General features: G+C 40.0%; 1 protein-coding gene across 1 annotated transcript in view; it reads left to right on the top strand.

Annotated features, from left to right (window-relative positions):
* Positions 1 to 27,702, top strand: part of ATP8B4 (ATPase phospholipid transporting 8B4 (putative)) — a 211,505-nt gene that overhangs the window by 14,887 nt on the left and 168,916 nt on the right. The window contains exons 4-6 of the mRNA XM_044979577.1: positions 12,253 to 12,354; positions 14,377 to 14,469; positions 23,460 to 23,528. Coding sequence (XP_044835512.1) covers positions 23,498 to 23,528 — 31 coding nt within the window. The 5' untranslated portion in view covers positions 12,253 to 12,354; positions 14,377 to 14,469; positions 23,460 to 23,497. The remainder of the gene's footprint in view (positions 1 to 12,252; positions 12,355 to 14,376; positions 14,470 to 23,459; positions 23,529 to 27,702) is intronic.

Raw genomic sequence — 27,702 nt, forward strand, 5'->3', positions numbered from 1 at the left:
TTCTGGCTGGGTGCCAGCAGGGGGACCACAGAGAGGAGGAGAATAAATCTTCTTGCCCTTAGCATCAGCATGGTTGGCAGAATCAAAGAGCCACTTTAAGCGAAACACTGACAGTCCCGCAGCCCTGTTGGGTACATGGGAAAGCTTTAGGTCAGCTGGAACAAGCCAACAGAAAATCTAAAAGGAAGTCCTAGGCATCAATTTGCTTTTTCTCATGTTTAAAGACAGTAAATAAAATAACACTGTTCTTCTTTGGGTAAGATCTAGAATATTTATTAACCTGGGAGGTAATGTGTCCGATCCTTTGGGATTGGTAGAACCTTTTATATGATGAAATAAGATTTTCAGAAATCTTCATCATATTTGTTTTGAGTACATGGATGGAGACCTGAGGCTGGGTTACTTCAAGGGAACTGTGATGTTGGCTTTTGGGAAACCAGTGAGGTAATAAAGAAGCTGTTTTATGCTGGCTTGGTAAATCCAAGTATTGAAAATATCCACCAGCTTTGGGGATTGTCTTCCCCATTCTTTGCAGTTCACCCTAATTTAGTGACCTCAGCTGGCCCCCACTCAGACCCCGGTCACACTGTTGAAAAAATTAATCGCCGTTTTAATTGCACTGTTAAACAATAGAATGCCAATTGAAATTTATTAAATATTCTGGATGTTTTTCTACGTTTTCAAATATATTGATTTCAGTTACAACACAGAATACAAAGTATACAGTGCTCACTTTATATTATTTTTTTATCACAAATATTTGGTCTGTAAAAATGATAAACAAAAGAAATAGTATTTTTCAATTTACATTACAGTACTTGTATGAGGTGATCTCTTTATCATGAAAGTGCAACTTACAAATGTAGTGGTTTTTTTTTTGTTACATAACTGCACTCCAACACAAAACAATGTAAAACTTTAGAACCTACAAGTCCACTCAGTCCTACTTCTTGTTCAGCCAATCACTAAGGGCAGGTCTACACTAAGGGCGGGGGTCGAACTAGGGTACGCAAGTTCAGCTACGTGAATAGCGTAGCTGAACTCGAAGTACCCTAGTTCGAACTACTTACCAGTCCAGACGCCGCGGGATCGAAGTCCGCGGCTCCAAGGTCGACTCCGCCACCGCCTTTTGCAGTGGTGGAGTACCAGAGTCGACCGGAGCACGCGGGGAGTTCGAACTCCGAGAAGTCGAACTCACCGCGTCGACCCAGCAGGTAAGTGTAGACTAGCCCTAAGACAGACAAGTTAGTTTACATTTATGGAAGATAATGCTGCGTGCTTCTTATTTACAAAGTCACCTGAAAGTGAGAACAGGCATTCACATGGCACTTTTGTAGCCGGCATTGCAAGGTATTTACATGCCAGATATGCTAACTATTTGTATGCCCCTTCATGCTTTGGCCACCATTCCATAGGACATGCTTCCATGCTGATGATGCTCATTTAAAAAAATAATGCGCTAATTAAATTTGTGACTGAACTCCTTGGGAGGGTGAATTGTATGTCTCCTGCTCTGTTTTACCGCATTCTGCCATATATTTCATGTTATAGCAGTCTCAGATGATGACCCAGCACATGTTCGTTTTAAGAACACTTTCACTGCAGATTTGACAAAATGCATTCAACACAAGACTTAAAAATCTGAAGTGCCTTCCAAAATCTGAGAGGGACGAGGTGTGGCGCTTGCTTTCAGAAGTCTTAAAAGAGCAACACTTTGATGCGGAAACTACACAACCAGAACCACCAAAAAAGAAAATCAACCTTCTGTTGGTGGCAACTGACTCTTATGAAAATGAACATGTGTCAGTCCAAACTGCTTTGGATGTTTATCGAGCAGAACCCATCATAAGCATGGATGCATGTCCTCTGGAATGGTGGTTGAAGCAGGGCTGGCTCTAGGTTTTTTGCTGCCCCAAGTAAAAAAAAATTTGGCTGCCTCCTCCTCCCCTTGGTGTTTGTGGGTTTTTTTTGTTTTTTTTTTACATATTTGCACTTTGCAGTTTTGTTTTGGCTGTTTAAAATTTAAAAAAAAAATGAAAACAGAGAATTTGTAGTTAGTGAAATAAAATAATTTCCTACTAGTGTAATTTAACAAAATCACAATTACAAACAATTTGGGTTCAGCTATACACTAATGAAAAATGTTAGTGTCTTCCAGTTTCTCAAAAATTAAAAGAATTTATATAAACTGAATTTTTCTGGTTTTTATACTTGCGTAGTCTTTTAATAAGTCAGTGAAATCTAAATTTTTTGCAATAGTACTTTCAGTTGAAATTAATGTGAGTCCTGGCAAGCGATTTTGAGACATGGTGGACCTCAAATAATGTTTTAGTAATTTCAGTTTTGAGAAACTGCGCTCACCAGAAGCCACTGATACCGGTAATGTTAAAAGAATGCATAATGCTATAGCAGTGTTTGGAGTGAAAAAATAATTTCTTGCTATAAATTCTAATACTTTTACAGGAGAAGTTTTAGAACTTATTAGCTCAGATAAAGCTATTAATTCATCATACAATTCAACTGCATCAGTGTCAGCAGCATTATCAGTACTAAGCGCTAAATGTAGGTCTTGGCAGTGCTTCATGAGGTCTTTTTGGGAAAACTGATTTTTAATATTTCCAATATCGTATAAAAATTCAAAAGTTTCACAATGACCATGCAACTGACAAAATCTTTCTTCAGTGGAAATTATAGCTACATCCAAAATACAATAGAAACATTCAACTTTAAACCTTTCGTTTGGATTGAGAATAGGATCATCATGAGCCTCATAACAAAACTGTTTTTTTCCGAGGACGAATGAATTGTTGAGGTGCAAACGTCATTTCAAAATCAAGATCCTCTGCTATTGTTGTTGCTTCTTTGACAGTTTCTTCAAATCCTTCATCTGAACAGTATTTTTTTAAATATTCAAAATTGTCTTTGTCTCGGATATGTCTATGGTTATGTTCTGCATAACTTTGCTGGTCAAATTAATTTGATTTAGAATATTATGCTAAATAACTATGCAACATGAAAATTGAAACTGCATCGTTTTCTGAGCCAATGTTTCAGCTTCATGTCGAAACGAAGGATCATACGACAAGTCCTGGCTTATTTCGAATAGTGCATTGTAAATCTCCCCTGATGAATATCGGAATGGTCTAATAGCTTTCCCATCTAGTTTGACTTAGAGGTTTAAGTGTGAGTTTTTGTTCAAGATGCTTCTTCAAGACTGCCCAACGGTGTGTGGAAGCACTAAAAAAGTTGTAAATTGCTTGCACTGTGGTAAAATATGAAATGGCATCTTTAGATGATTTGGCAGCATCACTAACAACCAGATTGAGCGAATGCGCATGGCAAGGAATGAAAAAAGCTCGATTGTTTAAATTCAATATTCTTTGCTGTACACCCACATGTTGTCCTCACATGTTTGAGCCGTTATTGTACCCTTGGCCGCGCATATTTTCTAAAGGTATTCCATAGTGTTCCAATCTCTGTAGAATTACGTCTGTGAAGGCTTTCCCAGTAGTTTCGTTCACTGGTATAAATTCTAGAAAGTGTTCACAAATTTTCACTTCTGCATTTTCATCAATTTTCAGAAATCATAAAACTATTGACATTTGCTCGGTTTTGCTCAGATCTTGAGTACAATCAACTATAATTGAGTAATATTTGGCATGTTTCAAATTCGATAAAATTTCATTACGCACTGCATTAGAAATTAATTCTATTATCTCATTTTGTGTATTTTTACCCAAATAATGGGTGTGAATCTCTCCATCTTTCACTCTTCATACATGCTTAGCCATAACATTATCAAATTTTGCCAATAACTCAACCAATTTAAAGAAATTTCCACTGTTATTCTTATATAAAATATCCGAGGATCCACGGAATGTGAGGCACTGTTTGGCTAGGAAATTAATGATTGCCAGTAAACGTTCCAACACAGCTTGCCAACGTAGAATTTCTGAATTTAGTTGATGTTGCTGCACCACATCGATTATTGTACCAGAACGTAATCTGTTTGACAGCTCAATCCAATTTGTCAATGAGCGTAAATGATTTTTTGATGTTTCATGTTCTTTCAAATGCGCAGTTGCCGGAAGAATGTCCGAATTACAGAACAGTTTGCAGCAAAAACAAAAAACTTCATCTTTGGTCTGTGAATAGAGTAACCACGATCTATTAATTTGTTCCCCATTTTTCATTTTTTTTCTTCATACTGGATGGCATAAATCAACTATTCGACTCATTAAATGGATATTCAAATGTAGGATCTAGTTTTGAAGGACCTTTTTCACAATAATCATTTGTATTGCATCAGTAATTATTGTCGGCCATGTACTTGGATCCGATACTATGTCAGTCTCTTCACCTTCCAATAATTGTTCTTCAGTTTTAGATTTGGATAACAGTTCTTCGTTTCTGGACTCTTCAGCTGAAGTAGTAAATCTTTGGATGGATTGTGATTGTTCATCTTTATCAGTTAGTGAAGATAATCTTTGGCCAGATTGTTGTTCATCTTTATCAGCTGATAAAGGTAAACTTTGGTTCGATTGGTCTTCATCAGTTGATGAATAATCATCTTCAGTGCATTGCTTAGAGCTTTCTCCTTGATTGTCGACTTTTTTGAAGTACGAAAGAGTTTTTCTAATTCTTTTTGCCATTTCTCTCTTTGTTGCTGGTAGGCAGCACCAGAAAGTCATTTTAGTTTTTGTCCCAGCATTTTAGCCCTATAACAACTGGCGCAGATGCAAAACGGAAATTAGTGCAAATGGCACCTATAGGGCAGCACAGTACACGCATGTAGTCATGATTTGAGTGACCGTGTCACAATGTGACACGATATTTTTCACGTCACGCTCCTGTTGGACTACTGTACTTGCCATAGGTAAGGCGCTAGTCATTGGGACAAGAGAGCTTCCCACGAGCTTGGATACACACTGGACCCAGCCCTGCTGGCGTTTTCCCAGCGCTGAGGCTGCCCAGCTGGGAGTCCGAGGGGCATGCAATGGAGAGAGCTCTGGGGCTGGAGGAGCCAAGGAAGAGGTGCTGGGCTTGCTGGACAGATGCTGTCCCTCTCTGCCAGGTCGCTCACCCCCTGCAGGGGGGGAGGCAGAAGGAGACTACAGGCACCAGTGCGCTGTGCGGGGCTGGGGAGGGAGGCGGCAGCCTCTGGAGCTCCAGCAGGCAGAAGCTCCCCAGCGATCCCAGGGACCCTCCCGCCCGGCCCGACTCTTACCTTGCTGTAGATCTGGCCCGAGGTGGATTCATCTCCCGTCGCCGCCGCTCCTGCGGCTGGGGGTTGGGGCTGCTGCTGGATCCCAGCCCTGCTCATCCTTAGTCTTCGCCTTGGCCCTGGCACGAGTTGTGTTTAGCCCGGGCTGCTGCTCCGCTCCCCTCTCCCCTCCCCTGGCAGGAGGTGGAGCAGAGGGGAGGAGGAGGAGGAGGCAGAGGTGGGAACAAGCCAAGGAGGAGCGGCCCGCCTGGGCCTCATGTTACACCTGTCCTCTGCAGCCGGGGCAGGGCAGCGCTACCAGCTTCTGCAGCGGCCACTCCCCCCCTAGGTGTGAGCCGGTAACACGGCCCTGCCCCGGCTGCAGAGGACGGGTGGAACATGGGGCCCGGGCGGGCTGCTCCTCCTTGGCTTGTCCCCGTGGTCACCCCCTTAGGCAGTGGCCTGCCCAGACCCCATGTTCTGCCCGTCCTCTGCAGCCGGGGCAGGGCTGTGCTACCAGCTCTCGCCTGGGGTGGGGGGGGGTGGCTGCTGCCCGCGGGAGAGCAGCAGGAACACGGTCCCCACTTAGCCGGCTCCCTGCCCCTCCACACCCCGGCGGCAGAACAACAGGCTGGTTACCGCCCCCGGGGCGGTCAGGATCCAGCCGAGGACTCTGCCTCAGGTTTGAGCTGGGGTCCCAGCATTATGCCGCTCCATATATTTTGCCGCCCCAAGCGTCTGCTTACTTAGTTGATGCCTAGAGTCGCCTCGGGTCAAAGCAGGCCTTGAAAGTTCTTAAAAACAAGAATGTCCTACAGTCAAATCCACTTCTACAGAGAAGGTTCAACACACATCTGTACTGGTCACTTGGCTTCCCAGAACTAGAACTGAGACTAAACTTCAGCTTTGAAGCAATATGACTCTGATCTTAGTGAAACAATCTCTTCCTTTTAGAACTAAGATATAATTATGTGAGCCAAAATAAGAATTCCCAATAACTGAGAGAATTATAAAAGGTAATAACTGCCAGGGCCGGGTCATGGGTAGCCATACCTAGTGGTCAGAGCCAGGGTCAGCGTCACGGACCAGCAGTCAAGAATCGTCTGGGTCAGATCAGGGAGATCAGAAGCAGGAGACAAACTTGAGAGCAGAACCACGAATCGGTAACTAGAATCAGGCCAGGTTGGGATGCCAGGGAGTCAGAGGTGAGGATAAACCGGAGATCAGAATGACAAATTGGATGCCAGGAGCCAAGCCAGGTGCATGCCAGGAAATCAAGCTGGGGAGCAGGAGCAGGAAGCATAAGGCACACAGTCTAGAGCAGGGTGGATCCCAGTTTCATGGACAATTCCTGTTCTTGTGCTGGGTTTATATACAAGCTATGGACCAATCAAGACCCCCAGCAGTCTGCCAGTCTGGTTCTAGGACTGGAGTCTTCTGTTGGGGTTCAGCTTCTGCCCTAGCAGTTCACCTCATACAAGTACTGTAGTGCAATCTCTTTATCATGAAAGTGCAATTTACAAATGTAGATTTTTTTTTTTGGTTACAGCGTTTTTTAAATGCAAGATTCTGACACAAAAATGTATAAATCTATTTTAAACTGAATGTGTAAGGGTTCATGCAGCATGTACAGTAGCCTTTTTTCTTCCCTAAACACCATCTGTCTCTTCTGAACATCATTGCAGGTCATACAATCTCTGCTGGGCTGGACTCTGTCTACGAATCTCTCAGATTCAAGACTCCATTCCATGAACATGAGTGAAGGGGCCAGTAAGCACCTCTTGTCCAAGTGTGACACCCCTTCAGCCCAACTCCTGTTCCAGGAGCATGTGTGATTTAGGCTATCTCTACAGTGGTGCACATACTCAGTTATGGGACCGTGTTCATGTCTGCACATGCTCCCCATACCCATACTGAGTGTCCATATATGATGTGCTAGACACAGGTATAACACTGTGTATATGCATATACCCATGGCTGCATGACCGCTGCTGTTACATGATATTAGTGCTGCCATTTCAGGAGCAGTATCCCAGGGTTCTGTGCATCACAGGAGACATTCTAGGAACTGCTTTGCTCTGTGTTGTTGGCACAGTCCACTGCCTTCACGCATTTGCAATGGCAGTTCCTGATCACATCTCTCCTTGCTTATTCCCTGGCAACCTGGGTGAAAGATATGGAGAAATGGGACTATGTTGATGTGGTTCTACTCCTTATTGCAGGACAAATAGTTATGCAGTGGAATAGGTGACTGGATAGGATGCTGAATGGAATTTGGGCAGAACTTTGTGACACGTTGAAGACAGCTGACCTTGAGGGTCAATGCCTATTCCAGGGGTAGGCAACCTATGGCATGTGTGCCGAAGGCGGCACGTGAGCTGATTTTCAGTGGCACTCACACTACTCAGGTCCTGGCCACTGGTCCGGAGGGCTCTGCATTTTAATTTGATTTTAAATGAAGCTTCTTAAACTTTTAAAAAACCTTATTTACTTTACATACAACAATAGTTTAGTTATTTTATAGACTTATAGAAAGAGACCTTCTAAAAACGTTAAAATGTATTACTGGCACGCAAAACCTTAAATTAGAGTGAATAATTGAAGACTCGACACCCCACTTCTGAAAGGTTGCAGACCCCTGGCCTATTCATTCAGTTTACATGGTATAGATATGGTGAATACCAGTATTACCATGGTATGTCTTTTGGTGGACTGTTGCTTTTGATGCAGGAGAACCAGCAAGGTGTGGTGGGATCACATCATTTTGGAAACCTGGGATGACCAACGGTGGCTATGAATTTTGTGTCTAGCACATGTGGATGTGAGGCCTGAGCTTATTTGCTGTGATAGAAATAGGATGTGTTGCTATAAAGTTTGAGAACCCACTGAAAGCGTAAAATTTAACAAAATCCTTTTTGATTTACAGTTTGTGGGTTAAAGAAAATTTCTAACTAACCACTGGTGTTATACAAACTCTCATTGAGGTCCAATGTTTTTGCAATTTGAGTCAAACATTTCTCACAGCAGAAGAAGATCTAGTACTTTGGTTCTGTTACTTGCTGTGGGCCTTAAGTTCTTACGCTGGCTTCACGAGATTGGGCCCTGTATAAATTGCTGCCAGAAGTAAATAATAACGTTACCTCATTCTGTTGACTAATACAAGACCCCATTCCTTGTATTGTCAATGTATTTCACATTTGGAATATTGCTCCTGTTGAGATTTAATCATCTTAGGGACTGTTTTGCTTGCTGTAGACTTTGCTGCCTTAAAATGCTTTAAAAATTACTCTCTTGTGGGATTAATCTGAAAGATTGTGTGTCCTTCCTTTGCTGGCTTCATGGTCACTGAGGAAGGCATTCAGCATGAGGATAGCCTTTTTGATTAGATGTAGTTTGTTATCTTGATGTAAATTGTCCAAAGAGCAGATGAATACTTTGCATTAGTTTTCTTTATGATTTTTTAAATAACATTCTGACACATGAGACCTGATTCTGTGAGGTGCGGAACACTCTGGAGTTTGAATATTATTTGCACACAAATTTTAATAACTGTTTGTTTTTTATGACTGTTTGGCCCAAAATGTTTATCAAGTCAAGTAATATGATGGTTTATGAAAACATTCAGCTTCTATTTAGGACGCTGGTGTAGCCAGCTTCTAAAGTTGGAAGTGGGCTATGGATGGTTTCATAGTACAGAAATTAAAGCTTTTCCTATCCTTAAATATAATAATCCTTGTAGCACAAGGGAAACTTGGATCCCTTGTAATCTGTGGTAAGTCATTTGTAAATAGTGTCCAATCTTTGCTGTCACACAGGCAGAACCGTTTGTACATTGGAATGGAAAAAATGAAGTACTGAGGTATGAAACGCACAGTTCAGTAGAACTCCTGCCCCCAAAGTTTGCATGCATCTGAGAACTTTGAGACTTCCCTCCCTCCATGTCATTTTCATGTACCATCGTTCTTCTCCCTCCCCACCCATGTCTGAATCAGATATTTATTTTTTTCCTTTTTTTTTTTTTTTGTGCAACTCCCCCATCTTTCTTCCTGTTCTTCTTTCCTGCTGGTCTCTACGTACAGTTAATTTTTAAAGATCCTAGTCCTGCATCATAATTCAATAACATGGACTCCTGCGTCTGTGTGGGATTCAATTAAGGCCAATGCGATTACACATGGGCAAGACATTCATATTAGCAGATTCCATTGGAGAACTGAAACCTAATTGATTGCCGTGCTGATTGAGGGAAACAGGAACATGTTTTCAGTAGGACTGTCAATCAACTCAAGCAATTAATGCAAAACAAATTAACTAGATTTAAAAAATGTCGTGATTAATCACAGTTTTAATCTCACTGTTAATAATAGAATACCAATTTATATTTATTATAAATATTTTTGGATGTTTTCTATATTTTCAAATATATTAATTTCAATTACAACACAGAATACAGAGTACAGTGCTCACTTTATTATTTTTTATTACAGATATATGCATTGTAAAAAACATAAAAGAAATAGAATTTTTCAGTTCACCTCATAAAAGTACTATAGTGCAAACTCTTTATAGCGAAAGTGCAATTTACAAATGTAGAATTAATTTTTTTATATAACTGCATTCAAAAACAAAACCGTGTAAAACTTTAGAGCCTACAAGTCCCCTCAGTCCTACTTGTTCAACCAGTAGCTAAGACAAACAAGTTTGTTTCATTTACGTGAGCTAATGCTGCCTGCTTCTTATTTACAGTCACCTGAAAATGAGAACAGCAGTATTTTGCTTGATAAGGATCCAAAGCAGTGCATACTGGCACACGTTCATTTTCATCATCTGAGTCAGATGCCACCAACGGAAGGTTGATTTTTCTTTTTTGATGGTTTGGGTTCTGTAGTTTCCACATCGGAGTGTTGCTCTTTTAAGATTTCTGATAGCATGTTCCACACCTCGTCCCACTTCAGATTCTTAAACCTTGGGTCAAATGCTGTAGCTATCTTTAAAAATCTCATATTGGTACCTTCTTTGTGTTTTGTCAAATCTGCAATGAAAGTATTCTTAAATTGAAAACATGCTGGGTCGTCACCTGAGGCTGCCATAACATGAAATATATGGCAGAATATGCGTGAAACCATGGAGCAGGAGTCATACAATTCTCCCCCAAGGAGTTCAGTCACAAATTTACTTAATGCATTCTTTTTTTAAAGAGAGTCATCAGCATGGAAGCATGTTCTCTGGAATGGTGGTCAAAGTATGAAGGGGCATATGAATACCTGCATGTAAATACCTTGCAGTGTTGGCTGCAACAGTGCCATGTGAACACCTGTTCTTACTTTCAGGTGACATAAATAAGCAGGCAGCATTATCTCTAATAAATGTAAACAAACTTGTTTGTCTTAGCTATTGGCTGAACAAAAAGTAGGACTGAGTGGTCTTGTAGGCTCTAAAGTTTTTTAAATAGTTTTGTTTTTTAGTGCAATTATATAAAATTCTACATTTGTAAATTGTTCTTTCTCGATAAAGAGACTGCACTACAGTACTTGTATTTTTCAATTCACCTCATACTATTTTTTATCTTTTTTATGGTGCAAATATTTGTAATAAAAAAAATAAAATGAACACTGTACACTTTGTATTCTGTGTTGTAATTGAAATCAATATATTTGAAAATATAGAAAAGCATCCAAAATATTTATAATACATTTAAATTGGTATTCTATTGTTGTTTAACAGTGCAGTTAAAACTGTGATTAATTCTGACAATTTTGTAATCTCGTGATTAATTGTGATTTTTTTTTAATCGTTTGATTTAAAATTCTGACAAACTCTACTGATTACCCTGTCCTAATTTAGGCCCTTTCCAATAGTGTGACAATACACAGTTCCCTAAAGACATTGATGGAATGACATCACAAGAGGTTTTTTTTTTAATAGCATTGTATTATATATATATATATATATATATATATATATATATATATATATATATATATATATATATATATATATATATAAAATAACTCTCTCTCTCTCTATTTTTATATATATAATATAAAAATAGAGAGAGTTATTTTTGGAATTTTAAAAAACTTGGCTGTTTAAATAGATTTGTCTCAAAATATCAAAAGCTTAATCTATTTGCAGGACTAATTGCCTGCAAAATTAATAAAACATTATACAAAGGGCTTCATTATATCTATAGATCATATTTAAATAAGATTTGATGTGTATGGGGGAGTGCTGGAACAGTATTTTACTGTGTCTCACTTGTCATTCACACATCTCATAATTATCTACTTGCCATAGTAATAATCCCAGAATTCCATGCTTCCTTCCAACTTCCAGAACCTCTTCTCCTCTAATTTTCCAAGCTCCATTTGTGTGTGGAACACCAAAGTGAATTTGGTAAAATCCCTGAAGTGTTAAGGAGTTTTTTGTTAATTTCATTTTGAAGTGTGGTGCCTGGTAGTCTGTTTGGCCATGTATCCTACTGTCTCTGCTGGAAAAACTAACCAACAAAAACCCATGTAATTGGTTTTAAAATTGAGATATTTTGATGCTATGACTAAAAATATAATTGAAAAAATTACAAATATATAATAAAGAAAAAATTGCTTTAGAGTTGACAGCCACTGTCTGAGACAATTTGAAGTAAGTAGAGTACTGGACCCTAAAATAATTTGTTTATAATATGGAAAGCACTCTGTGCCTTCTGGTATCGGTGGTACCACTGGTAGTTGGCTTTACCAGGGTTAATAGGTGCTGTAATTCCAGGAATTGAAATGCTTTCTAAAAATATATCATCACCTTGGCGCTGGTTTTAATGCCAGGAAAAGGGATAATTGCTCTCCTGTGTGTGTAGAGGTGGGGGAAGGGGGGAGCATAATTCATTTGACTTTTATCATTACTGTATTTGTTCCTGGCTTTTCTTCTTTTTGAGGTTGTTTTTGTTTAGCCATTTTTATTTCACTAAATTAATTACAAGATCAGTACAAGCATGTACTTTTAAAGATAAACACTTTCCTTTATAACTTGGTAGCATATTCTCCTCTCTCACACAGGTCTGTTTGGTTCCATGGTGGAAGTCTTCTTTGAACATGATATACTGTACTCTTGATGAGAAACAAAAGGAGGGTCCCAAGGCGCGCTGAGTGTGACACTGTGTAAGTGAACAGGTGTGGTATAGAAAGCAGCCACAAAGCAGCGACAGCAGCTGCAAGAGGAGAAGCAGAAGTTGCCTTTTCTGCACATCTGTATACTATTTTTGTTTTCAGCCCTCTGCTTTAAGGGTTTTTTTTTCTTTCTACCCTGCCCCCCTCTGCAATTCCTCACTCTTTTTTCTGTTGAAAGAAAATGATTGTTTATCTAAGAGTCTCCTTCAGTGGTAAGTGGCCAAGTGTGTGACTTGTGGCTTTTATCTCCTTTTATAAAAATATGTCCTCAATATATAATATTTATTGAGGTTGTTTAGTGGTGAGAAACTAGTTATTTGGGGCTGTTCGTGTGTTTTATTGCCATACTTTTGACTCTGTGGTTACAATTTTGTCCTAAAAGCAGAATATTTTCATTTGAGCTGGATCTGGTTCCCCCCTCAGGGCCAATAAAGCATTTTAAGGGGGAATGTAGATGGGAAAAGTATCAAACGGGGGGAGAGTAATGTAATTTCTACCCCAAAGCCTTCCTGGTGTGACTTATAGTTACCTATTTTGAGGTGGGATTGAGAATAAAACTGGTGAAATAGCTAGTGTCTCTTCTAATAAATGGCACATCCACAGACTTATTCCAAGTGACAGGAAATGAGATACTGTGAATGAATAAAACATGACAGGGTAAACATATCTGTCATCATAACCTCAGATTTTGTGGTGGGTCATGTTGCTTTCTGTAGGGAAGCCATACCTTTTCTTGGTGTATTAATGAGGAATTTGTATCAGGCTCTCAGTTAGATTGATAGTGTTATAGGACAAGGCTGAATTTATTATCAATCCTTATCTTAGAACTTTACAAAAGTTCAAGTCTTTTAAATTTCATGTTGATAGTAACTGATATTACATTATGTGACTGTTACACTTTATCTTACAGTTGCTATAGTGTAAAAGTGAGAGTTTAACTGCATTTAATATAAAAATGAGTTTTACATTAAATCCTTGTATTGTTCAAGCAACATCTGTGGCCATGTTGCCATTTGTTCAGATAATTGCTTTGTTTCAGCCCTCTAGTCAGTGTAACGTTAGACGTGCTCGTCTTCATTACTTAGGCTTATGCTTTTATATTTGTACAAGATCATAGAGAAGAGAAAGAGCCTAATCATTAGACTTGTAATACCAGACTGTACAGCAGGCATTTTTCTTTTTTGATGGGAAACTAGATCTCCAATTTATTTGGAGAATAGTAGAATAGGGCAAATGTATTAGCAATAGATTTAAAAAAAAACAAAACTTCAAACGCTCTTAGAGATCAGAAAGCTTAATAGTTAAACTATATTAGAAAACCTTTGCCCTGTTTGTGGAAAAAACTTGAATTTCAATTGGCACAGTAGTTAAGAATGAAAGATTGGTTGGTGGCATCACAGCCTAAATGCAAAATAGGGAATATTTTTCAAGTATTTGACATTTGAGCAGTGAATAATGCCAACGGCATAATTTGACGATAGAACAAAAACCTGATCATGTAAGTGTTGCACTGACAAATCAGTCTTTTTTGTATGTCTTCTTATCTATACATGTACAGTACTTTTGGAGAAATGAAGAAAAATAGCAGCTAGGAGACTAATTTACATTGGACCTTTGCATTTATTAAACAGGAGGTGGCGCAGGCTGCTTTGCTCTGGTTATTGATAATGTGTAATCATAGAGGCTTGAAAGAAAAGTTCTTACATTTTTCTGTTTTTTTTAACACAGATAAACTCTATTAAAATGGCTACAGACTTGGATGGTATCGTCACATATCATTAAATGGAATAATTTCTGTTCTGATGAGAACATGAATAGTCTATTGACATGCTTTGTGGCCACCATATATGAAATCTGAAATGATTTTACCTGAGAGTGGAGCACTTAGAATGGTTGAATGTGTTTGTCAAGACCTATTCAGTAGTTCTTCTCATTTATTATTGAAAATATAAGTAATGTAGGCTTCACTTCTTTTTGCCAGCAGACTTTATTTCTTCTTTTTCTTTAGGGTAGAACATCTGGCAGCAAGGAGATAAAAAGAAAACATGATTTTCTTGGGATATGCTATCACAAAGCAGGAGAGCCAGAGCCAACTGTATTGTTTTGGTAAGTTGGGGCAGTGACAGGGATGGAAGGATTACATCTTATATCTCCTAGTCTTACATGTAAAGTCACTGTTGCTAACAGAAGGTTTTCAACAACGATTTAACAAAACTCTCTCTTGCTTTTGGAAACATTTCAGTATAAATGTTCTTTAACGGGTTCAGTGGTACTCACTGTAATACACTGCATGACACTGGTCACTAATTTGATAACCATTTATACCGTAGTTCCTCAGTAATTCACCTACAGAAAATACATATTTTTTGTTTAATATTTTTATTGGAGCCAAATTGACAAGCTGTTGAAAATACATGGGGTCAGAAGAAATAAAACCTTTACATTCAGCACTTATTCATTTGCCATCTTATATAACTCAGCTAGGATGTAAATTATTTAAAAAACATGATGCCATAATTGTTTGTTCACACCTTTTTATATATTGCTTAATAAACCATCAGAACAGTAATTAAAAATGTCTAATTAAAACTTCAAAGGAAACATTTTTTTCATCTAAGTTGTGATTTGTTTTTGTTACTAAACTATGTTTAATTTGCTACAAAATAGTGTTATGCTTTTGAGACTCCTATCTATTACATATATTCTGTGTCAGCACAAATATTTAATTCATTTTCTGTGGTGTTAAATATTAATGTCCACACTTACAATAATTTATAAAACAGCTATTTCTATTTTTATCTGTGTTCTTTATTGTAAAACACAGTATTTCCCAATCAGGATGGAAACTGTTGTGTAGCAGGTGTGTAAATAAAGATATCTATACATCTCATGACATTATCAAACAGTCTTTTCTGTGTCAGTCTATTTTTGATAAATATTTGGGGCTAAATTCTGCCTTTTGTGCAACCCTACTGACTTCAGTGGAGTTACACCTGGGATTAATTTGTCCTTGTTTATTTCTAAAGTTGAATATTTCACAGTAGAAAAACTTATCTAACTTGAAAAATCTTTAAATGAGTCTTTTGGAGTTGTAAACTTTCAATGTCTGTTTTAATAATTTTAATGCTACTGTTCTGTATTACTAACTTTATTTTTAAACCAGATCATATTACTGCATGTTCTAGAGTGCAGATTATTTGCAAATATCCAAGGGCCAAATTTCTCTGTTGAGCAAGCAATACTGTTCAATAAAAGTTTTTTTGGTTCAGTTTTAAGGATCATAGATTCTGTCCCTAAATATTTTAAATCCTTATCTATATCTGATTCAATATTAGTTTATTAATTATTTGCTTTATGCTTGAACTGTCATTTACTGTCATATATAGAGGCATTCTCCAGCCTGATTACTTCCAAAGTGCTAAATCAATAAGAATACTTTTGTGAAATGTTCAGTATGATGTCATATATCAAAAAGCTAGATAGGAAAAATGATGTCATACAAGTTAAAGGAATTAAAAATGAGCACTTGCAGATAAAGCCGTGTAAGGTGTTTGTTTTTGTTTTTTAATTGTGAGGACCTGAACTATATATGCTGTTTTTACCCCTTTTCTGTCCCGAGCTGCTAGTCAAAGTTTAGGGCCTTGCAAGGGTTCCAACTAGGAGGAGAAATTGAATATGGAGTCTGTTACCTTTGATGCAATCTTGTTTATTTACAAAGAATGTACAAATTCCTGTTTCCCTGAACACACAATGAACCAAACAATAGGAAACAGTGTCCTTGGTCTCAATACCAAAAACTCTTTCAGTCAGCACCCGCAAGAGCTCTTGCTCTAAGCTTTTTTCAGCATGTGCTACCTGCTGCTTGTTCAGGCTGTGTCAGTCTCTCTTTCTCTCACTTTGCCACTGACACACCCCCTTACCAAAAGGCTATATTTATCCTACAGGAAGGGGTATGATTCCCAGCTCACCTGGACATACTGGTGCTAGCTCTCATCTTAGCCAGCATGCTAAAAATAGTACTGTAGCCATGGTAGCTTGGGCAGCAGCAGCTAGCAATTCCGAAGAGGCACCCATGGAGTCCAGGCAGGTTTGCATTTGGGGTGCTGTTACTGCTCATGCTACTATGGCTGCACCATTTTTGTGTGGATTAGAGCTGGTTGGAATAGGTGGAGCCAGAACTATGGGGGCAGGGCTGGCTGTAGGTATTTTGCCGCCCGAAGCACGGCAGGCAGGCTGCCTTCAGCGGCTTGCCTGTGGGAGGTCCCCAGTCCCGCGGGACCATGGTACGCCTCCGTGGCTTGCCTGCGGGAGGTCCGCCGAAGCCGCGGGACCACCAGACCCTCCGCAGGCATGCCTCTGAAGGCAACCTGCCTGCCGCCCTCGCGGCGACCGGCAGAGCGCCCCCCGCGGATTGCTGCCCCAAGCACGCGCTTGGCGTGCTGGGTTCTGGAGCCGCCCCTGTATGGGGGTTGTTAGGCTTCCTGATCCATGGCAAGGAGATTTCCAGGCCACACAGCTTAGGCTGGAACCTGGTCTCTGGAGGCTGGTAGGCTCTGAGTTCTGTGGCAGGGACCCTGGCAGCTCCTGGAATCCCAGCTGGAGCCGAGGCTTCCCTGCTCCCTGCTTGAGTCACGGTTAAGACAAAAATTTGTCATGGAGGTTGCAGAAGTCATGGAATCCGTGACTTCCAAAGACCTCAGTGACATCAGCCTGCAGGCATCTGGGAGCTGCGGTGTACCCTGCCACCTGAGGCGGTGCGGGCCCCTGAGTGCCGAGCTGCCACGGGTGGTGGGGAGACCCCACTGCCCCCGGCTGCTGTGGGCAGCAAGGGACCCCTGTAGCTCACCACTGCCATCGGCGGTGCCGGTAGGGGGGACCCTGCAGCTCCCTGCTGCCCAGGCAGCAGCATGAACCCCTTCTGCCCATGGCTGCCATGGGCAGCAGGGGACCTCTATAGCTCCTGTCTGCTGTGGGCGGCATGGGGTATCCTGGAGCTCTGGGCTGCTGTGGCAGCTGGGGGCTCCCCACAGCTCCTTGTTGCTGTAGGCACTGAGGGGTCCCGCAGCTCCCGGCTGCCATGGGCAGCGAGTCCTTTGCCACTTCAATATGCGGGGGCAGGGGGACCCTGGAGCTCTGAGCTCTCATGGGTGATGGGGTGCCCCGGAGCTCCCAGCCGGCCAGCAGCTGCCCAGCAGCTCCCCACTTTGTCATGGATAGAGGGTGGGGGATAATAGGAGCCTATATAAGAAAAAGCCCCAAATATCAGCTCTGTCCCTATAAAATCGGGACATCTGCTCACCCTACTTGGAGTTCTGACTTTGCACGAGGTATTAGGATTAAGGAAGCTGATAAACTGATAGTCATTTTTGTGTTTTTCAGTTACTTTAATCTGAAAGGTATGTAAAAGGACAATTCTTAAATTTTCATTTAACTGTCAGAAATATCAACAGCACAGTCTTAAATAATTTTAGTGAATTAAACTAAAGATGCAAACTAAACTAAGCCAGTTATGAATTAATGGAAATGGTAAAAAAAAGATAAGAATAGTCCTAGAAAGTTTTCTTCCTGTTTAACGTTTAGTGGCTTAATTTTGGCTTATGGTGCAGCCATGTCAATATATTATAACTTCTGTAATTTATGTTGAAACTAACGTCTCCCGAACCACAACCCTGGCCATATGTGCTCAAGTTTATATGACTGAGGGGAAAAGGGAGGGGAAATAGCAGATATTCATTAGCCATATGTTTTATGTGACTTATGGAGTGCATGAAGGAAAAGGCATGTGTTATGCCCAAGTTACAACTCTGCACAAGCAGACACCTGTCCCCAAGATGCTGTGAAAAACTATGCTTGTAAAATTTATTGCACCAAAAAGAGAATAATTTAGGTGTTCATGTATTCATATCCCATGGTGCATGCAAAGTACATCTCAAGAGATGAAGTCCCTTTAGAACAGTCAACATGCATCACACTGAGGACTTACATGAGTGCCTGTAGCATCCTTGCCTTATCTCCAGAAAAGGCGGTACTTGGCACAGGAAATCTTAAATAATTAGTGGAAGTGTGGTGGCAGTGGTGGGGCTTATTGCAATTTTGACACATTTGCCTCATGCAGTTCTCACATTTGTGCTTACTTCTTTCATATGTGACAGAAGTTAATATCTAGATTGTTTAGCCACCTAGGGTGACCAGATATCCCGATTTTATAGGGACAGTCCCGATATTCAGGGCTTTTTCTTACATAGGCATTTATTACCACCCACCCCCTGTCTCGATTTTTCTCACTTGTTATTTGGTTGCCCTATAGCCACCTAACTGCTGCATTATTGAATCTAGCAAGGTGTTGCAGGCCACCCTCCAATCTAGTAATTATGCAGTCCTCCTTCATGTTTGTCTGAATTGCTGTCTTGCAGTTACACTGTGAAGATTGGGCTAAGCCAAATTTCTGCACTGTGGCAACCACTCTAGTCAGTCAGCAGCCATAGTTGTTGGTAGGTCATAAGTATATAAGTTTCAAATGAGAGGAGCTAGATTGGATCCTTGTGGGAGTCAATTACGGAGACACTTAAGCTGGCTCACTTTGTCTCCAGCTTGCACGATGAAGCCCTGATTCCTTATAATTTCCATGATGAACTGTGCTATGGGCTTACAGGGAATAGTCTGCAACAATTTGGCTTTCAGCTCTACATGCCAGACAATATCATATGTGGCTGACAGATTCAACAGAATGGTGCCAACTTTCTTGCCCTTCTTGAAGGCATCTCTGATGTCTTATGCTAGACATATGACTTGACCTTGGGTACACCATCTTTATCCTAAAGCCAGCCTGAGCAAAAGGGCAGTTATGGTGTGATAGCCTTGTTGATGTGCATCAGAATGTCTCTCCATAAGCTTGTATGTGACAAAAGAGAGAGATGGGTTGGTAGCTTTTGGGATCTTTGAGTAGTTTTCTTGGCTTTGGAATGGCTATGACTTTTTCCCTGCACCAGATTTTTGGAATGCAGCTGTCCTGGAGCCATCAGCTGAGGAACTGAAGCAGCCAGCAAACTAGTGCAAACTAAATCTATTATTTACACTTTCCCAAACTTTTCGAATATGTAAATTGCATTTTCAAATCTTAATATCTCTTATGGTTTTACAAAACATGGATAACTTTAGATGTAAAAATAATGCTGTTGTGATTCTTCAGCTGTTTCTTTAGAACCATAACAATATTTCAGAATTGCATCAAGACTGGATTTCCTGGTTAATGCATTCAAGGGCCTTAGATGTGTGAGCATGGTTCTTATTGAAGTCAGTAGGAGCTAAGTACATGCATTAGAAGACATCCTAATTTAAAAAGGTCCTAAATTTCATTCTGTAGGAGAAATATGATCCTACTTGAAAGGAAAACTTTTGGATCTGAAGAAAACTCATTAGACCTGATTCTCCACTTAGTTGCACTAGCTTTATTCCAGTATAAATCCATTCAGGTCAATGAAGTTTCTCTGGAGTAGAACTGGTGAAATAGTGAAGAAACAGGCCCATTATTTACTGAGAATGGCCATTTCCTTAGTAGGCCTAAAGGGATTATAGCTTTATCCAGGGATTTATCACTTTGATGATTAAGTGGCATAAGCAGTGTCATTGTTTTACAGAGCTGCCTGAAAATTTGGAGAAAAATACATAGACCATTGGTAGTCATATTGACTTTGGTAATAAATGAAGCCAACAGAGAGCAATAATGAAGCTTAAAAGCAAAAATAAAGGAGTAGCATAAAAGACAAAGACCTATACAAAAACTGGCAACATTCAAATAAGTGTGTGATCAATTTTTAATGTGTGCTGACAAAGAGAAACCAAACAGATGAAAGAAGTGACTATGACTGAAAGGACTGAATAACCTACACCCAAATTAGCAATGCCTGGGATAAGAGTCAAAATAAAATTGGATGGTTATATAATAGTGGATACAGTTCACACAATGCAGAGTTGAACTTAGAACTCAGCTGATGCAGTAGTTAAGAGCTGAGTATTTTGGCTCAGCTAAATCTGAGTGAAACCCTTAAAAGAAAGGATAGTTCCTATATGTCTTTCCTTCCCCCATCTTCCTTTTTTTTTAACCTTCATTCTTTTCCATTTCTTTTTCTTTACTTAGCCCTCATCTACACTGAGGGAGGAAGGATCGATCTAAGTTACACAACTTCAGCTACGTGAATAATGTAGCTGAAGTTGACGTACTTAGATCAACTTACCGTGGTGTCTTCACCACGGTGAGTCGACTGCTGCTGCTCCCCTGTCGACTCTGCCTGCACCTCTTGCGGTGCTGGAGTACAGGAGTCGACGGGAGAGCGCTCGGGGGTTGATTTATCATGTCTAGACTAGATGCGATAAATCGATCCCCACTGGATCGATCGCTGCCCGCTGATCTGTTGGGTAGTGTAGACGTACTCTTAGGCTGCCTTTTAAACTCTCCACAGTGGTCAGGATTGCTGTATTTCACCCCTTTAAGGCACAGCAGGAATCTGAGGGCCTTGTTTTGAGCTGCTTTCACCTCTTTCAGTTCCCATTTTTTGTTTTGTTTTTTAATTCTCTCCCTCCTTTCTTTGTCCTTCAAAACTTCTACTGTCTTGCCTTTTCCTTTTTATACTCAGCATTTTTCAGGTGGAGACAACCCTGGTAGAACTGACTGGAGAATGACAATTCCATTTGATGGCAAATTTTGAGGTTTTAAATTTTTTTTCGTTCCAGTGTAGAATGCAAACAAAACCATGCACATGTCTGGCTAGTGCCTGATAAGAACATAAGAACGGCCGTACCGGGTCAGACCAAAGGTCCATCTAGCCCAGTATCTGTCTACCGACAGTGGCCAATGCCAGGTGCCCCAGAGGGAGTGAACCTAACAGGCAATGATCAAATGATCTCTCTCCTGCCATCCATCTCCATCCTCTGACCAACAGAGGCTAGGGACACCATTCTTACCCATCCTAGCTAATAGCCATTTATGGACTTAGCCACAATGAATTTATCCAGTCCCCTTTTAAACATTGTTATAGTCCTAGCCTTCACAACCTCCTCAGGTAAGGAGTTCCACAAGTTGACTGTGCGCTGCATGAAGAAGAACTTCCTTTTATTTGTTTTAAACCTGCTGCCTATTAATTTCATTTGGTGACCCCTAGTTCTTGTATTATGGGAATAAGTAAATAACTTTTCCTTATCCACTTTCTCAACATCACTCATGATTTTATATACCTCTATCATATCCCCCCTTACTCTTCTCTTTTCTAAGCTGAAGAGTCCTAGCCTCTTTAATCTTTCCTCGTATGGGACCCTCTCTAAATCCCTAATCATTTTAGTTGCCCTTTTCTGAACCTTTTCTAGTGCTAGAATATCTTTTTTGAGGTGAGGAGACCACATCTGTACACAGTATTCGAGATGTGGGCGTACCATGGATTTATATAAGGGCAATAATATATTCTCAGTCTTATTCTCTATCCCCTTTTTAATGATTCCTAACATCCTGTTTGCTTTTTTGATCGCCTCTGCACACTGCGTGGACATCTTCAGAGAACTATCCACGATGACTCCAAGATCTTTTTCCTGACTCGTTGTAGCTAAATTAGCCCCCATCATGTTGTATGTATAGTTGGGGTTATTTTTTCCAATGTGCATTACTTTACATTTATCCACATTAAATTTCATTTGCCAGTTTGTTGCCCAATCACTTAGTTTTGTGAGATCTTTTTGAAGTTCTTCACAATCTGCTTTGGTCTTAACTATCTTGAGTAGTTTAGTATCATCTGCAAACTTAGCCATCTCACTGTTTACCCCTTTCTCCAGATCATTTATGAATATGTTGAATAGGATTGGTCCTAGGACTGACCCTTGGGGAAACACCACTAGTTACCCCTCTCCATTCTGAGAATTTACCATTAATTCCTACCCTTTGTTCCCTGATGATAAGAGACTGGGCTATGGGAGACCAGACTCAAGTCCCTGCTTTGCCTGATTCAGAGCAGAGATTTTCATCCCACATCACTTCAAATCAGGCAGAGCAGGGACTTGACCCAATTACAGAATGTCTGTCTCTTTCTCCCTCTACCTTAACCCCCTCCACCACCAACCACACCAAAACAAATTTGTGCTGAAAGTTTCAAGGAAACCAGCACATCTCCACTAAATTCTTTGGCTTTGATGAAATAGCATACGTTGCCAAAATGATATTTCTGAGCAGCTCTAACACCATGCTCAGACTTGGGCTGTAGAAGTTTTAATTTTCTCATCCATGGTTTTGTTTTGGGCCTATTTCCACCTTTTTGAGAATATGTTTGTTAAAAGATCAGTAGTTATAGCAGGTCTTACTGTCTCTGCTGTGCTGTGCACTAACAAAGCATAGTACCTCCACTACTACTTAAGTGCTCTTTCTATACTGCTTGCCAGAGGAGCAACGTCAGACGCCGCAAGGAGCATGGGCTATGCTTGGAACAAACTTATTTCTGAATGATCTTCTGAGTAGACTGTAAAATATTTTCTTCTGTCTTAATAAAAATGTAAATATTCTGTGTATGTTGGGGTTGGGGGAGACGTATTTTTAAATTTTGAATTTGATCTGTGGTAAATAGACTTCTTTGCAGATTTGCTGAAATACCTAGAATATTTCTGATGAACAGCGCTATAAAAAGGAGTGGCTCTGCAGATTTGGAAATTTTAGTATTATCATAGCAACAGCACATTGACTACACTAGCTATTGTTCTATAGTCTTCCGCTACTACTATTTTTTAAAAATAAATCTCCAGCTATATATGGGCCAAATTCTCTTTGAATGTTTACATATTGTTCTTATTGAAGCCAGTGGATGTCTGCACATTCCAGAATCTGGACCAAAATAATTTGCGTGATTTTTCTTCTATTTATATTTACCAAATTATTGATATCTAACTAGTTTTAGAAAAGGCAAAACTATATTAATTCAATATAGTAACTAATATGAACAATAAATAACTAAATACCATAAGAATTAATTTGATAATTTTACCGTATCAAACATAAAACAGCAGTGCAAGATACTATCATTTGGTAAGTGCTCTAAAGATATGTATTTTATTTACTCATGTAGGCTGGCAGTTGGGACCCTGTGAAAAGTAACCTAATGTGATGATGATTTGTAGAAAGAAGAAATTATTAGGTAAGTGATCTGTTTTGTGTGTGTGTATAGGAGATTATGTATGTGTGTAGTTTATAAAGAGAACAAATATCTCCTGTTTAAATTTTTTATGACTTGAATTTTAATTATGTAGAGCAGAGATGGTAAGCAATTAATCTTAACTCTGAGGTATAAGTCCAATGAAAATGGACAATTGCTTTCAGGACAAGCTGTTTTCTTTTTATAAAGCAATACACTGGCCAAAAGAGAGAATGTAGATCAGTGGTTCTCAAACTGTGGGTCGGGACCCCAAAGTGGGTCAGGACTGCATTTTAGTTGGGTCGCCTGGGCCAGTGTTAGACTTTCTGGGGCCCAGGGCTGAAGCCGAAGCCTGGGGGCTTCAGCCTGGGGTGGCGGGGCTCAGGTTCTGCCTCCCCCACTCCCCCCTCCACACCTGGGGTCATGTAGTAATTTTTGTTCTCAAAAGGGGGTTGCAGTGCAATGAAGTTTAAGAACCGCTGATGTAGATCATATGCTCAGCTATAAAGATCATTGTACTAGAGAATCACACTGTTGGTAGCGTGGGCAGTCTTTCCTTTCAATGACATGGAAATCCAGCCTGTTACAGATGACTTTCCCACATTTCATTTTAATGATCCTTCATACAATGAACATTTTAATCATCTATCTAAAGGGCTCTAAACTGAAGAGTTTCTGTCTTTAAACGAAATATGTTTCAGACTCTTCCATTGATTTCATATTTTAATTGAGGATAGACATGGAACTTGTAGGTAGCTTTAGAATTTTGTTTTACATGTGTGTTTTATTTTTTTTTATTTTTTATTAATTAAATCTTCTTTTTAAACATAGTTACATGCATATTTGATTAAAGATTCTTCATAATTAAACCCCCCGATAAGTCTTATCTTTATGTGAAAATAGATTAGACTATTCTTTTGCAAATAGAAATATATTTTTACATTCAAAAATGCTTTTCTAAGAGTCAGAGTATAATTCTAGCTATTTCTTTGTGGATTTGCCAATTCCAGGGAACATGAAGTATTTTAATGAGTGTTCTTTCTGTCTTACACCCTGACCTTGCATCAGGATCCACTAGTGCAGATTCCTTTACCTGTGTGGGATCTCCTTGACTTCTTGGGACTCTGAACAGGCAAAGAGATTTACACTAGCATAAGATGAAAAAAGATTAGGGATTTACAGTGAAATCCCGGCCCTGTGAAAGTCACAATGGGAGTTTTGCCGCTGGCTTCAGTGGGGCCAGGATTTTACTTTTAGCATTAGGATAACTGAGAACTCTTTATGATCTTAGAAATGCCTCTATGGTTAAACATACAATTATCTTAATTCATAAGATCATACCTTTTTAGCTATGGGGAAAAACTCCAACTTAAAAATATATTTTTCTCTTGGTTACATTATGACAATTGTAGGAAACTATAGGGAGAATTCTTCCCCAACCCAGTTTTTCCTTCCAGTACTGACTTCAGTTTTGTTTTTTGACCCTTATTATTCAGTTCTTTGAGATAGATTTTAGGCTAAAACATTGGAAAGGGTTCTCCATTTATTTTGTAAGGTAGTCAGAAGAAAAGGTTACTGCGATTAGACAAGAATTATCTGTAGCTCTTTCAGATGGATATCTAAGTTTACATCCAAAAATATAAGTGGAAGAATGTGACAGTATTATTTTTTTCTAGAAGAAATGAAACTGCTTTGAACTACTAACTAATTTACAACTTTTTTACTTTCAAGTTCCTGTGATATTTTATTGACTGCATTAGAGCGTAAAGAACATTCATGCTCATGATGTAAAATACTGTACAGCTGAATATCTGTAACATACTACTATGAATGTATATTTAATGTAGCAAAAACTATCAGTGGGAATCATTGAAATGGTGACAGTAAAAAAAAAATTGGGTAGCAAAAACATAATACACAAGTTGTGTATATAGGACGACTTAAGATGTATGTATAACATACCTGAGTAACCACGTGACATGGTAACCCCGGTCCTCGCTTCCATTTTGTTATATTGTTATTTCTTTTGTCTGAGCATTTAGGGGCCTTGTAGGGTTGTTTTCACAGAATAAATGGCTCACACAAATCGGGTATATTTTATGGTTCAATCCTGTTTATTTACAGAGAATATACATAAAATCCTGTTTCCCTGAGCACAGTAGAAACAAACAGCAGGCTGTTTCCGTGCTCCTAATTTCCAAGTCTGCTCCTCCACTCAGTTCTGTATCACCAGAAGCTGTCTCTCTCTTTGTCAGGATCAGGATGAGGGCAGTCAGATTTAGTGGTCAGAGCAGGAGTCAGGCCGAGTCAGGTACTGGGAGGTCAGAGTATGAGAGAGGCCAGAGGGCAAACCAAGGTTCAAGCATCAGAGGCAGTCAGGTTTAGCTTACCAGGAGAGCAGGGTGAGGCACCAGGTTACAGACAGCAATGGAAGAGCAAAGCCAAGGACAAACCAGGGTCAGAAGGCAGAGTCTAGGGTCTATCGCAAACAAGGTCTGGATTGGAAACAGGCAGGCAGTTTATGTTGTTGCTTAGACAGCTTCCTGTCATGGCTTCTTGATTTAAGTACTGGTACCAGCCAATCAGTAGCAACGATGGTCTGCCACTCAGGTCTTGCTGGGTGGCATTTCCTGCCAAGCCCAGCCTCACAGAGGTCTCCTGTGGGAGCCCACTCTACGCTTCCAGTGGAGATATGGGGGCATCAGCAGCACAGAATTCCTGTGATCCCAGGTTCCATTCCTGAAGGTTCTTACACTCTTTTCCTTCTCAGGTCCATGCTCACAACTGCTTCTCTCTCTGTCTGATCACTTTTTTGTCTGTCTCACACACACACATAGCTTCCCAAACATTCCCCTAGCCTCCATATTTGTGATCCTGGAACCTCTTGGCCCTGTTGTTAACTTCTAATCAGGTCTTGCTCTATGGACCATTGCCTTGGGCAGTGGGCTTCTATTGTTTCCAGCTATATCACTTGTAAAGGGGCTTAAATGCTCCTTCCATGTGCTTAGCACATCCATTGGCTTTAACAAGATCTGTGATTGAATATCAAAGAGCTGCTTGATGATATCCTTTAACACCTTCCAGCATGCCATAACCAACCTCCAGCAGCCCATGCACAACTTTGTAACTGTTACCTGTTGCACAAAGCCCACAATTGGATGGTAAGTTCTTCAGTGTAGGAGCAGTATCTATTTTATTGACTATAAAGCACCAAGCAAGTTTTGGGTACTGTATGGATAATAAATTTAATAATTAATAATTCCAGTCACTTTTACTATGCTTTATGTTAGTAAGTTTTTCTATTACAAAATTAGCTCACATTTTACCGAATCAGTTGTTCCTTGAAACTATTGCAATCTGAATGAAAGCTATGGGCTTGATGGTGGGAGATGCTGAAGCACCCTCAAGTCTCAAACTCAGTTAAAAGCACTTAGCTCCATCCAGGAGTTGCCTCTGCTCCTAGAACCCAGGCCCAAAGTCAATATCAATAATTTGGTATAGTAGTCCTGTACTCAGTTGTAGATCTCTTAGAATTCTGCTAGTTAAACTGGTACGTTCTGAAGCTTAATGAAAATATATGGTGTGGCTTTTCTGTGGTACCTGTTCTATTCTCAGGTCTTGTACATATTATAGTGATAGTGGAAATTATGTGCATCTCAGGAAGCAATTAGTTTCAAAGCAGCTGAGACACTTTAAGAAGTTTCATGAAACTAGCGTGGGGAGACAGGAGGAAATTGAGCTGAGTCCTTTCTCTGGGCTAAGAACAGGAATTTTTCTGCCTCTACAGTGGTGGGTGGTCTCTTTATTCATGCAGACTTGAGGGTTTCTGTAGCTGTTGTTTGAACTCTGAAATATTAGAATAGCTCTGTAATGGGTTGGATCACAGAAACCCCCTTTGGGACTTCCACCTGATGTGCTGAGACTACTCCTGAGCCTGTTTTCCCTGGCAGCTTGGGACTTCAGTGCCCTGCCTGGTTTGCGCCTGACACACTAGCCTGCTACAAACACAGACCCAGGTCTGAACAATGTCCCCCAAAAGCTGCAGGCTTAACTGAAAACTGCTTAAGATGTGCTCCTTCTCCAGCACTCCTATACCCAGCTCCCAATGGGGTCCAAACCCCAAATAAATCTGTTTTACCCTGTATAAAGCTGACACAGGGTAAACTCATAAATTGTT

This window comes from Mauremys mutica, chromosome 11, assembly GCF_020497125.1.
Source record: "Mauremys mutica isolate MM-2020 ecotype Southern chromosome 11, ASM2049712v1, whole genome shotgun sequence".
Taxonomy (NCBI): Eukaryota; Metazoa; Chordata; order Testudines; family Geoemydidae; genus Mauremys; species Mauremys mutica.